The 13803-nt window shown below is 33.9% G+C and overlaps 1 protein-coding gene across 1 annotated transcript; it reads right to left on the bottom strand.

Moving 5' to 3' along the window:
• Window positions 1–1287: 1287 nt before the first annotated feature.
• Window positions 1288–3820, bottom strand: LOC114721804 (bifunctional aspartate aminotransferase and glutamate/aspartate-prephenate aminotransferase-like). The gene is made up of 9 exons (XM_028907675.1): window positions 3472–3820; window positions 3261–3354; window positions 3053–3156; window positions 2695–2943; window positions 2476–2589; window positions 2196–2279; window positions 1874–2044; window positions 1653–1766; window positions 1288–1588 (listed from the first exon to the last, which is right to left on the bottom strand). Exons 1-9 carry the CDS (start codon window positions 3655–3657, stop codon window positions 1439–1441), a joined length of 1266 nt encoding a protein of 421 aa, XP_028763508.1. The 5' UTR covers window positions 3658–3820; the 3' UTR covers window positions 1288–1438.
• Window positions 3821–13803: the final 9983 nt, after the last annotated feature.

Genomic DNA, 13803 nt, shown 5'->3' with positions numbered 1-13803 from the left:
CATTTTAGTGTTTTCTGTTAATACAATGGGGTTTAAAAACTTCCAGGCAGTCATCAGCAATAAACAAATAAAATGTTATCTCATATCCTTAATATAAAAGTTACTTAAAATTATTTTACTTTTAAATATAAAACTTTAATTTACTTTGTCTCTTAAATTTATAATGTTTTTTCTAAAATATCCTTATTGATTGCAAAAGATTTCCATTAAAGAGTAGCTTCCATGCATATGATTAAATAGGATAATTTAATGAAGTCAACACATATTTGTTATAATTAACTGATTTAACTAATTTTTTTAATGTCATCAAATTAGTTATTTAGCTCTTATATTAAAGATCGGAGGTAGTATATTTGGATTATTCTATTTTAAATTAAAGAAAAACGTTATTTTAGTTAAGTTTAATGCTGGAGTTTGAAGAGCATTATGCCAATCATGAAAGTTTTATAGGAAAAATATATTCTGCCCAAAAAAAAGGGAAAAATATATATTTTTATTTTTTCTAATAAGCTATTTCAAATTTAAAATAAGTTTTCTTAAACACATCCCTAATGTGTTCAGCTTAAATTCGCACAACAAATACTCCATCCAATTTTCTGATGCCGAGCCTCACGGCCTCACTCCCCCCCGCCCCCAAAAAAAACCTTAATCACAAACAAACTGGCCCCTCATCATACCTGCCATATTCCTTATATTAATTTATCCATTTTCATATTAAGAAAACATTTCATTGACGGAATCAATGAACTTCACTGAACACTTGAGTGACATAAAAAGTTAAAAACAGAGTAGAAGGGGCTAAGGAAAGAAAAAGAAGTGCTTTTTCAGTTGAGTTGGTTTGGAGCTTCTTGGAGTGTACGTAGTAAGGAATGATTAATAAGAGAGGCCAATGCAACCATGAAACAGATAATGGAGAATTGTTATAAAATTTCAATTAAGAAATATAATTATTAAACAATCTCAGTGACAATAAAACAGTTTATAATAATAAGTTCCAAAATAGTAAATGACATTTCTTACTTGTCATTGAAATTTACTGATAATTATTTTCTTTTCTTGAAATTTCATTGTAATTTTCCAAAAAAATAATAGCCTCTATGGTAGTACTCCCTGTGGTCCTTATCATAAGCATTTTTAATTAATTCTCACATACTAAAAAATGACAGTTAAAACATTAAATTTGTCCTAAATTGATAATTTTTTTATAAGATTATCCCCAACTTTAATGATGAAAATAGATAAAATTGAAGTTTGATGAGCTTTTAAAATTTAAACACTAAATCTTAATTATTAAAAAGGGTAAAATTGGAAAGTAAGTTACTAATAAGTTGGTTAATGACTTATATTTAGGACCAAAAATTCTTTCTAAATAATGCCCTATACAATGAAAATACGTCATATTTCCAATCCAATGACAGAATGGAACTCATTAGAAAGCTTAATGACTTGAAACCAGAGGCCGTGTGGTTAAAGGAACAAGTGATTCCTTGATTCGCCTTACAGCTTCTTGCAGGGTGGTGAGGGATGATGAGTAAGAGATGCGAACACAATTATCATCTCCAAAGGCACTTCCCGGCACTAGAGCCACCTGCATTTCAAGGAAATATATCATCTGAAACTATCTGCAAACGAAAGTGATTATTAATGAATACCTGTGCCTTGTCCAATAGGAACCGACAGAAGGACTCAGAATCCTCAATCACGCCAAACTCTTCAGCTTGTCTTCCATAGTACCAGCTTACGTCAATGAACACAAAAAATGCTCCCTGCAAGTTATCATGCAAATACTTACCAGTACAAGGAAGAGGAAAGATTAAGCATGTATAGTTTTTATTTGCATAACATAGGCAAACAAAAAATCGAATGTGTATACCTGAGGTTCTGATATCTTGACACCTTCCATTTCCCTAAAACTTTTGACCATGAAATCTCGCCGCTCTTTAAATGCTTTTACCATTATGGAAACTACCTCCCCACCAGCATGACCAAGTCCTAGTGCAGCCAATGCAGCTTTCTGAGATATACTATTTGCCCCTGAAGTCATCTGAATTCAGCAAAATTACTTTAGATAGAAATTTTCCAAATGATTGCTAGAAACTGCTTCTTCCAGTCCATATCAACTCTTGCAGATGGTAACTCTAAGTATCTGTTTAACGTCTTGAAGCAGAAGAAACAGATAAAGTATATATGTGTACCAGACCCTGGATCTTTCCACATGCTGCAACAAAATGCTTTGGACCAGCAATATATCCAACACGCCAACCAGTCATTGCAAAGGCCTACAAGAGTTCACATTCAAAACTTTCATAGTTTATGGTGATAGTACAGAGGACAACAGCAAATGAATACAAAGATTACTGATGAAGTACCCAAAAGACAGACTTTAAGTTCCATTAGAATTTAGAGCCATGGTTTCGTTCCCATTGGCAATTCCAAATGTATTATTAGTAAGAAACTGCATCATTAGATACTAACCTTGGAAAACCCATTTACTGTTAGTGTCCTGTTCCACATGCCCGGTAGAGAGGCAAAGCTAGTATGAGTTGCAGGTGCATAAATTATGTGTTCATAAATTTCATCAGATAAAACCTATATATTTCAAACGACCAATGAGATGTTTGAGATAAGTTATTATCATCAACACATTAATCTCCGAAGCAAGCATGATTTTGGTGGTAGATATAACGACTGTACCAGCAGCCGGGGATGCTTTGCTACAATTTGAGCTATCTCTTCAAGCAATTTCTTAGGGTAAACAGATCCAGTTGGGTTAGATGGAGAACAAAGAATAAGTAATCTTGATCTTTCAGTAAGTGTAGATTCAAGAAGCTTTGGATCCAACAGAAAGTTATTGGCTGTGCTTGTTGGAACTATAACAGGACTTGCCTCAGCCATCCTTGCCATTTCTAGGTAGGCTGCCCAATATGGAGATGGAATAATGACCTGATTCAATCAAGTCCCAAGTAAATGGAAGGCTCAGAACCAGAAATAGAATTACCGATCACTTCAGCGATTTCTATGCTTTTAAGTTTCAATATAGAAAGACTTTCACCTCATCTCCAGAGGAACAAACTGCATGAATGGCTTGGACAATACTTTGCTTGGCTCCGTTACTAATCACAACCTGATCTGGAGTATAAGCTATCCCATTCTCCTCTGCAATAGAAAGTTAAAAACTATGTACTGTGTCATTCTGTCAAACTTGCTATATGAAATACCCTAAGAACGATGAAGTGTATAATCTACTCAACGGGATGAACCTTCTAACTTGCGACAGATTGCTTGGCGGAGTTCTAGTGTTCCAGCGTGTGGGGTGTATCTAGTGAAACCATCACGAATTGCATTCATTCCAGCCTAAGTACTCACAAGCAAACACAAGATTTTCTTGTAATGAAAGGAAAAAGTACCGACTCTCCCATTGTATGATGATGTAGCAACGAATAGATAAAATGGAGTTGCAAGAGAATGAACCTCAGATATCGCGGCTGGTGTATCAAAATCAGGCTCTCCGGCCGATAGGCTGATCACAGGAGCGCCAGCTTCCATAAGAGCCTTGGCTTGATCACTGATTATTTGAATCTTTGGAAGTTTGAAATAATTAACTCTGGGGCTCACAGAAATATCAACTCTGATTTCATCTAAGTTGCTCCTCGCCATCTCGTCGGTTTGATTCAGCTCCTAAAACTACAAAAACCAAATTGATTGGTGTGTGAGAAAGTGAACAAGAGTGAAACAGAAGCTTAAATTAGGGTTGAAGAGGAAGCAACTCACTGGGGGATTGAATAGCAGGGAAAAGCAAAACCGAGAGATCAGTGGAAATGTGAGAAATATTATATAATGAGAGGAGAAAAAAGGATAAGCCACAGACTCGGACTTGTGTGGATTGCTAAATATTGAATTTCAGCCGCAACACTATCCTTTCTGGGAAAAACCATGTTGTCCTAATCATGCACCTCACTGTTATGGATTTATTAAATTTAGCATATTGTACACATTACAGAGATAGTGGCAATATTTTTGTAGGTTACATTTGTTGTAAATAATGTGTGTGTGGGTGTATCAAAGGAAGGGTCCCACACTGCTTGGGATTGTAGGGGGTCCAAGTAATAAGAGGTCTTGGGCTGCTAAATGGGCTAAGAGGAGGGGTGGACTCGTACGCACAATGGGCCACCGAAGACAAATCTGGCAATTTCTCCTCATCCCCTGCGCATGAGTCAAACACGGTATTGGGCACTTTTTATGGAAAATATCTGTCTAATAATACCTCATTAATCACCATTATACCTCTTCAATATTTGTAACTGATGTCTCTAATAAGTCTAAATCCTCATTAAGTGAGTTAATGATATTGAAACTGAAACTTAATTGTGTTTAAGTGCCCAATGCTCCCTTGTGATCCGCGGCCTATAAATGGGGCATGAAACCGAAGTTCACTACGACTGAGCTTTAAGCTTTCGAGCAACTCTCTTCCTTCCTTTGGTGTTTTGCCTTACTGAGTTCTTTTACCTTTCACTGTTCTGCTCACTCTGTTCTTACAGGAAGAATCCGTTTAATCCTGGGGAGTGCCGCTTCTTGCTTTGCCGGTAGTTGCGGAATAACTCTTAAGGACAGTGTCTGTAAGACACGACTCGGGTTTACTATTTCTCTGCAGGTATTGCTGTCAACAGAGTTTGCCTAGTATTATAGAGGAGGCGGAAGATCTACTGGATTTTGGAGAATTTTAGTGCTACCGCCAACAACATTTGCCCCGACATACTCTAAAGTTTGGGTGTCAATTGGATGATAAATACAAATGAAGACCTTTCATGAGATAGCTCAGTATCACGACCTCCTAGTATTGGAAAAAGTCTCAGAAATCCCCATTGAAGGAGGAGGAAGTTCATGATGGAGAAAAATAATCCGAAGAAAGAGGATGAAGTAATAACAGCAATATGGTTGTGGGGGTAGCAAGCTTATAGATTAAACAAATTCATGCAAGGAAAAAAAAAAACGACTGAAACAAATCTGCACCAGAAATGGGAATCCATCTTCACGGGGGAAGGTGAAATGCTGGAGTTCCTTGGAAAAGAAATACTCCTCCGGTCCTAATTATAAGACCCAATTGACTTATTTGAGGAGATTAAGGAAGTAAGTTAAGTTGGTTATTTATAATAAATAAGTGTTGTTATTCCTAAAATATCCTTGCTAATTAAGTATATTGGCTAAAACTATCATTATTAGAAGGATTATCTTGGAAAAAAATGCATAAATACTCATCCGGTCCTAATTATAAGACCCAATTGACTTATTTGAGGAGATTAAGGAAGTAAGTTAAGTTGGTTATTTATAATAAATAAGTGTTGTCATTCCTAAATATCCTTGCTAATTAAGTATATTGGCTAAAACTATCATTATTAGAAGGATTATCTTGGAAAAAAATGCATAAATATAAGAGACAAAATGGATTGGGGTCTTATAATAAGGACCGGAGGAGTATAAGAGAGAAAATGGATTGGGTCTTATAATTAGGACCAAATAAAAAGTCAAATTGGGTCTTATAATGAGGACTGGAGGAGTAGCAGGTTACATGGGGTTTGGGATGCAGCCACTTTCATCAGTTTTTGAAGGAATTTTATTTCACTGGAATTGTAAATCTAATGTACCAAACATGCGCAAATTATTAGGAATCCATCTTCATTTTTGCTTCCTCTATAATTTCATAATTCCCGTATTTTAACCAAATGGTTGTCCTCTTATTATAACCATAAAATGTTTTCAATTCTGACATCAAAAACACATCTCATATACTCTTCCAGTTCTTAATATAGAATCTATTTAACTATTTTGATTAAATTAATGATATTAATTAAGTTAGGTAACAATTATAAATATGACATATGTTTCCCAAAATACCCTCAATTAAAATTTGTGTGAAAAAACTGACATTTGAAAAAAAATTCAGGGTCTGGTTAACTTGCCTCCTCCGGTCCAACGTCGTCCAAGCTTTATATGTGTAGGAACACTATTTTAGTCTTTGATAGAATGAAATCCACCATATTATAGTCATCTTTGTTTTGGGATTTACAAATTCACACAGCCTACATAATTATTTTTATATGTTTGACGCTAGTTTATAAATTTTTTTAAATGAAATTTTTTATAGATTCAAAATGATTTCTTTTAACCATCATAAGATGCTAGTTTATAGATTTAAAATGAATGGTAAATGTGTAGAATTAATTTTTTTCGTTTTTCTTCAGGGAGGAATTTTTTCTATTTGATTGGATAAAATATAAATAGAAGATTATGTTTTCTGGGCACAAAGAAAATAGATAATATGCTTATTATTATGCTATTTCTCGCTCGTAAAAAATCCAATTACCTTGAATGGGTATTTGTATGAAATATTTTTTTTAAAAAAACGTTTTAAATTATTTCATTAAAAATATAAAATGGTAGAATTGATGTATGTGTGGGAATTAATGAGTACTAAGTACTCATTCACTTTATAAAATATATAGGTGTACTATTAATGAATAATAAGTATTATTATGGTATTTAATTATTTAATAGGGGTAATTTAGGAAAGAATCAAAAAATATAAGAAATGATTCCTATATTTAGAACTAAAATCAACCTTCTAATTATGTCCTATTTCAAGAATAGGAGGAATAACATTTTCCTAAGCCAACATAAAAAAAAAAAAAAGGGAGGGTTTGAAAGTAACCGCAAGAAACGTCCCCCCCCAAAAAAAACCAATACCGTTTAAACAGCTAAAAAAAAAACTAATTACGCATCAAAATGCGACATCCAATCTCGTTCACCCAAATTTGATTTCTTCAATATTGTGTGATAGCCGTATAATGAAAGTAAAATGTTTGGATAATGATTTTGGTAAATCATTGAAATGAAGAACTATGAGTAAATAATGGGAGTGTTAATAATGATAGAATAATACCAGTAATTAATATGAGGTGTGTTAGTACTTTTACGGTACTAAATATAAGACTCATTTTATAGTACAATTTACACTATAAAATGAATATTATATTTAGGATTGAAGGGAGTATCATGCAGCACAAATCACTTTGAAAGCAAGGAAGAAGAATGTTTACTCTGTACATTCACAAGTTGAGGTGGGAATATGACCAAGAACATTGAAGAGTTAGTGGGAAGCTGATGCCTGCAGGCACGGGTTAAAAAAAAAAAAAACAAAAAGAAAAAAAAGACAAATCATTGATGGGAATTTTTGGGATATTTGATAAAAACTAATATACATATATTTTAAATCATTAATTTAACTAATTATTTTAATTTTTATAAATTAATTATTTAACTTCGAAATTAACGTGAGAATTTGTATTGAATATATCTAATGTGAAATTCAAGGATGCTTCAAGATCAAGACAAGTACCCTTTTTGCAACAGGCCCGCAGTCCTTAGTTGAGAAAATGATAGTGCTTTCCTTCCCTAAATTTAGTGTGCGAGATTTTAAGGAAAAAATATAACTGCAAAAAAAAAAAGTTGTAATAATAAGGAAGTAACATGAATTTATCATCATTTTATGTATTAAAACTCGTTATTACATACTACTCATAAGTTTTATAAGCATCCCTACTAAATTGCTTAAACTTTTGTCCCAATATAATAAAAATATTACAAAAACAACTATGTCAAAAATAAAATAAAATTAATGGGAAAAAAAAAAAAACTCTTATCTTTAGGCGATTTAAGTCAAAATTCGTGAATTAGTATGATAAAGAGTAAATTAGTTAATTCAAAATTTCTTTTTAGAATATTTTTAACACCATGATGAAGAGGATTTGTATTTAAGTGTATCCTTTCATAATACAGAAGAAGCCTGTGCAATGAAAGGAAATTTAGAATATTTCACTCTTGAGATTTTACTTAGAGATTTTTTTTCTGCTTAATGCATCACGGACAGATAAACGAATGCCCCTGCCACTTCAGGGTCACGGGCAAAGGGTGGCCCAAATACGAATTTGAATACATAATATTTATTCAGAAAATACATAATATTGAAATTTCATAATTTTTTATTATATGAAATAAAAGATTTATGAGATATAGGTAGACTTATTTTACATAATTATGGGAAAAATAACCGTTTGGTTTTCCACTAAACCTGGACTTTTGAAAAGCCTTCTTTGCCTGAGATTCTAAACTCTAAAAATTTCAAAAATCAAAATGTATCCGTTGGTTCATAATAAATTTTTATCCGTTGGAACGAACTCACAGCGATACGCTAAAACCGTTTTTGTATATTATTATAGCCATGGCTGGTTTATTTCAAAATTCAAAGCTTGTTTCTCTCGTCCTCTCAGACTCGCGGGGTTCTTGTTCTTCTCTGCAATTCTCATTCTAATTCTTTCAAATTTGTCTACCGTTCCGTCATCTTTCCTTCCTCGAATCCTCTTACAATCTCATTCTCGTTATCAGAACCTCTGAATTTTCCGTGAGTCCTCTCATTTAGAAATTTATTAGTGATCAGGATGAAAGGCAACCAGAGGAACAAGAAATGGAGGATCAAAAACAGCAAACCAGAGATGAAGCCATGCAGCCCAAAAGGTAGATTGAGGAGAAAAAGGACGAGCTGAGCTGATTTCTCCGCCGCCGTACAAAAAAAAAAACGGAGGAGAATCGGCCGCCGCGTTACAGAGGAAGAGACAATAATGAGTTGACGTTATTTCTCTGATTCAGCCGTCAACGAAGCAAGAGAAAAAACCAGAGAAGAAATCGAAGGCTGCATCTGAGGAGAAAGAAAGAAGAGGTTGAAATGGATTTCTTCGCTTTTTCTTTGGGTCTCATTAAATATTTATTGAGTTTCAGGTTTTTCTTCTACATTTAATTATCTGCCCAGATTACCTCAGTGGTTCGAAAAGTTCATATGCGTAACGAGGCTTGCGCCGAGGAAATCAAAAGACGCAAACATAGAATGAAAGGTGTGTTTTTCTGCAACTTCATCTCATGTTCATGCAAATCAACTTTAACTCTCACTTTCTGTTTTGTTTAATTTCGTTTGATACTGTCTGCATTAATATTTCCCCTCATCCCCAACTTCTTAGATCTCAACTGGCCTGTGTGATATAGAAATGGACTTGGATTAGTGATTATACTGATGGCAAACCCTGAAAAGTTTTCAGGCTCTTAGAAAATAAAACACCCGGTTGCATGATCATATTTAATTATTGAGAATTTGTAGTCTAACACTGGTCTCGGATTATACTGATCTTCACGAGGATGCAGCATTGTAATTTTCTTCTTTCAAGAACTGAGGCTTCTTTTGAGTTTTCTGTTTTTCTTTTTGTGATTTATTGCTGGAAATGTTCCTTAAAAAGTGATCATTGAATTTTGTCCCTAATTTACATTGTGATTTGCAACCATTTATAAACTCTCTGATATTGCAGACACCAATTTTTTTGGCTCGAATATGGAGGCAGTTTGATAGATATAAGTTACCCATGAGTCATGCAAGAAAAGGAGCGAATTAAATATAAAGAAATTGAAACAAATTTTTTTTCCCACATATTTATCTCAAAATTTGTTCTTATTACTATCATCCTTCTCAAAATCTGTGCTCCCTCTCCTTTCTCCTCCTGTGAAGGTTAAGTTTATCATTTAATCATTTAGGTTACTTATAGTTTCCTATGCTCACCCACTGGTTGGCACTCTTTCGCATTCCGGCATTTTGTGATTTTTGACTTCTTTAGGTAAACTTAGGTTTTTCAAAAAATAACTATGTAATCATTATACTTTCTTTGATTCATTTAGGTTCCTTCGAATTTTATTTGTAGGCCCGATTCTCTTCTTCCATCATCAACTTAGATCATTATGCAAGGCAGAGAGGAAAAATATAATATGTGCGATATTTGACTTGGATTTAATTATATTTGATTTAACTAAGCAGGTTTAAACGATCTATGAGTGACCAATTTAATCAAAAAAGGAAAGGGCTTTGAATTGGGACCAAAAAAAAAAAAGTCCCTCATCTCCTTCGACACTCAACCCAAAAATCTATATTCAGGCATTCACCAGCGCAATTAATTTATATCATCAATACACATACATTTAGTTAAATCTAATGTAAAGAAAAAAACAAAACAACCAAATTATCAATTGAAATTGATTTCTCTCTCTCTGTCTGTGTATCTCTTTTTGATTTATCTCTTCTTGTAAATCCAGAACAAAGAAGATAAATTGAAAAGGAATCAACTAACAGACTATTTATTAGACGGTATGTATATTTTGAACATTATTTTTCCTCTTTTAGTTTATTTGTACCGAATGTTTTCTAATTTTGTCATGGCCTCTATATAAAGACTTTTTGGATGAATATAAAAGTATATATTTGTACCTTTATTCAATCTCAACTATACATACATATGAATACAATCACACTACCTATACAAAGCTTCTTAGATGAATATAGTTCTTTGTGTTAACCAAAATATGAAAATCAAGTAAATACCTCTTTGTAACCTAAGCTTCACTAATAATTTTTCCAACCACATCGGAATGAGGGGCAAAATCGCAGTTGTGCAAGCTAAAAATTTTTCCAACCATATTGGAATGAAAGGCTAGTAGATGCAAATATGAATGACTGAAAAATAGGACTGTATTTTTTGTTAATTGCTGTATTTAGTTTTAATGTTAATGGGGGCAATTTAATAATTATAAATTTATATTTCAATTGATAAACTGATAATCAAATATTGAGATGGGATTTTGGCCAGGGATAATTTCGTAATTGTAAATTCATATTTTAATTTTTGGTCCTTCAAATTAATTATAATTTTTAAGATCCCTCTCCATAAATACTAATTTTTTTTAATATAGACTGAATATTACTCGCAATAGCCTCATCCTTGATCTCATCATCAGTTCCATGATTGTTTCTCTCAAGGGGAAGCTCAAATCCCAGTTTTTTTTAAGCAATCAACACACTTTAAACCCTAAACCCTGTAGTAGACCTAGATTTTCGGTGACCACAAAAAAGTTGTCAAAGTTGACTTTCAACAGTGACACTCGTCATTGAAAGATACTTTTAGCGGTGACAAAAAAGTTGCAATATTTTGTAGCGGCAACGTTTGCCACTGAATGTGAGAATAATAGCGACATTTCCGTTTGTAACATCGCTTGTAGATATTTTGTAGCCACCTAGAAAACGCGTTTACGAGGAGGAGGTTGAGGTATCTGCACCCTTATACAGCATGATTCATTCCCCTCTCCAGCCGATATGTGACTCACATGTTATATGGATGAGGAGAAAGACAAGACGTGTTGGAGCTAATTATATATAAGAAAAATTATGATTATAACTAGAGGAAAGGAGAAAAGTATGGGTATATGAGTATCAGCTGTATAGTTAAGGAAAAGGGACGAAAAGGATCAAGAAAAAAAAGTAGAGAGAAAATAAGATGGAGGCAACTGCAGAAAAGTAATAAGCAAAGCAAGAGGAGGTGATCACAGCAAGAGGAGTAATGGGCGAGCAAAATAAATTGGGTGTTAGGTTTAGGTGCTTATATTTTACATTTTTGAAGGCCAATAAAATTTAAAATAGCTTATTCCATACTGGCATTCTATTTTTAGTGGTGACAAAAATGTTGCAGTATTTTTTAGCGGCAACGTCACCAATAAATGTGAGACTAATGGCAACATTTCTGTTTGTAACATCCCAAGGAACGTCCCAAAGTCCTAGAGTACAGCCATAACCACCTTAGGTGTTGTTTGCAGATATTGTCCACTTTGGTATAGCCGTAGCCACTCAAAAAACACGTCTACAAGGGGAGGTATTCACACCCTTATACAACATGCTTCGTTTCCCTCTCTAGTCAATATGTGACTTCACAATATATATAGGGTACTTCACATGTTACATGGATGGGGAAAAAGACGAGACGTGTTAGAACTAATTATATAAGAAAAATGATGATTATAACTAGAGAAAAGGAGCATAAGTATGGGTATAGTTAAGGAAAAAGGACGAAAAGGATCAAGGGAAAAAAGTAGAGAGAAAATAAGATGGGGGCAATTGCAGAAAACAAGCAAAGCAAGAGGAGATACTTGATCACAGGAAGAGAAGTAATGGGCAAGCAAAATAAATTGGGTGTTAGGTTTAGGTGCTTACATACATTTTTTAAGGCCAATAAAATTTTAACTAGCTTATTTCATATTGGCATTTTTTTTAGTGGTGACAAAAATGTTGCACTAAATGTGAAACTAATGGTGACATTTCTGTGTGTAACGTCCTAAGGAACGTCCCAAAGTCCTAGAGTGCAGCTATAGCCACCCTAGGTGTTGCTCGCAAATATTGTCCACTTTGGTATAGCCGTAGCCACCCAAAAAATGAGTTTACAAGGGGGAGGTATACGCACCCTTATGCGACATGCTTCGTTTACGAGGGGGAGGTATCCGTACCCTTATACGACATGCTTCGTTTCCCTCTCCAGTCGATTTGTGACTTCATAATATGTATAGGGGTGTTTGGATGGGGAAAAAGACAAAAAGTGTTGGAGCTGATTATAGGGGTGTTTGGATAGAAACCAAACCATGGTTTCAGAAGTGCTTTTACGGTTTACGAAGTAAATATGTCGAGGAATTTGCCTCGTTTTGCAAAAAAGTATTTCTGAAACCATGGTTTGGAGGTTGTTAAACACCCCCATATATATAAGAAAAAATATGATTATAACTAGAGGAAAGGAGAATAAGTGTATGTGAGTGTCAGGTGTATAGTTAAGGAAAAGGGATCAAAAGGATCAAGGGAAAAAAATAGAGAGAAAATAAGATGGAGGTAATTGCAGAAAAGTAACAAGCAAAGCAAAAAGAGGTACTTGATCACAACAAGAGAAGTAATGGGTGAGCAAAATAAATTGGGTGTTAGGTTTATATGCCTATATACATTTTTTAAGGCCAATAAAATTTAAGCTAGCTTATTTCATATTGGCCTTTTTTTTAAATAAAGGAGAGAAAATCTTCTTTAATATAAACATTAGATCACTTTTTAGAAAAATAGGATATATACTCGTTTAGATATATACATGTCCCTAAATTTATACTTTGTTATTATTTTATTTTATTTATTTTTAAATTTATGTCTATAATGTATTTACGTTGTAAAATATAAATAGCTATATTTAATTATATCACTTTTTACTCAATTTACCTTTAAAGTATATATGCACACAATTTATTTTATAATAAATCGCAAATTGTCTGTACTTAAATTTTTTTATTCAACCTTTATAGTATTCCTTTGTGAATAAAATCAAATCTTATGACCTAATGGGTACTAGTGACACTCTAAGTCTAATAAGAAAATGAGGATGTTACAGTTTGTAAAGTCCCACATCAGCTAGGAGGGGAATGAAGCATGTCTTATAAAGGTACGGATACCTTCCTCTCGTAGACGTGTGGCTGCACTCAGGGAAACAAAACCGTGAGGTGGTTACGGTTGCACCAAAGTAGATAATGAGAGCGACAGCTGCGGTGATTTTTTTCCACCCTAAATGTGTTTTTTTGAATATTTGAATTCGTGCATTTCCAATTTTCTTGCTATTGAGATGGGTTGAATTTGCTTTTATAAAATATATATTTAAGCGGTGACGTGATAATGATGCAGAGGCCGGTCCGCGATGAAGTATTTGTCGCCGCCGCCCTGAAACTTGTAAAAGTTGCCTTTACTGCTGAAAGTTTTCGTGGCCATGACAACCACTTTTCAGCGACCAAGGGGCTGGCACTCATCGTAAACCGAGGGGATAATCTGACCTCTCCTTTTCTTTTTCGCCCCTACTCCTCTGACTAAAG

The sequence above is a fragment of the Neltuma alba genome, unplaced genomic scaffold, assembly GCF_004799145.2.
Source record: "Neltuma alba isolate B1F8T4 unplaced genomic scaffold, ASM479914v2 tig00002293_pilon, whole genome shotgun sequence".
Taxonomy (NCBI): domain Eukaryota; kingdom Viridiplantae; phylum Streptophyta; class Magnoliopsida; order Fabales; family Fabaceae; genus Neltuma; species Neltuma alba.
The sequence above is the reverse complement of the archived record's forward strand: the minus strand, read 5'-3'. Positions and strand labels throughout refer to the sequence as shown.

Bases quoted from the DNA above. Each gene is read 5' to 3' on its own strand.
- LOC114721804 (XM_028907675.1), bottom strand. From the start codon at position 3,657: ATGGCGAGGAGCAACTTAGATGAAATCAGAGTTGATATTTCTGTGAGC. The intron at 2,045-2,195 runs GTACACATATAT...TGCTGAATTCAG, and splicing joins GTGGAAAGATCCAGGGTCTG to ATGACTTCAGGGGCAAATAG. The intron at 1,589-1,652 runs GTATTCATTAAT...CTTGAAATGCAG, and splicing joins TCCTATTGGACAAGGCACAG to GTGGCTCTAGTGCCGGGAAG.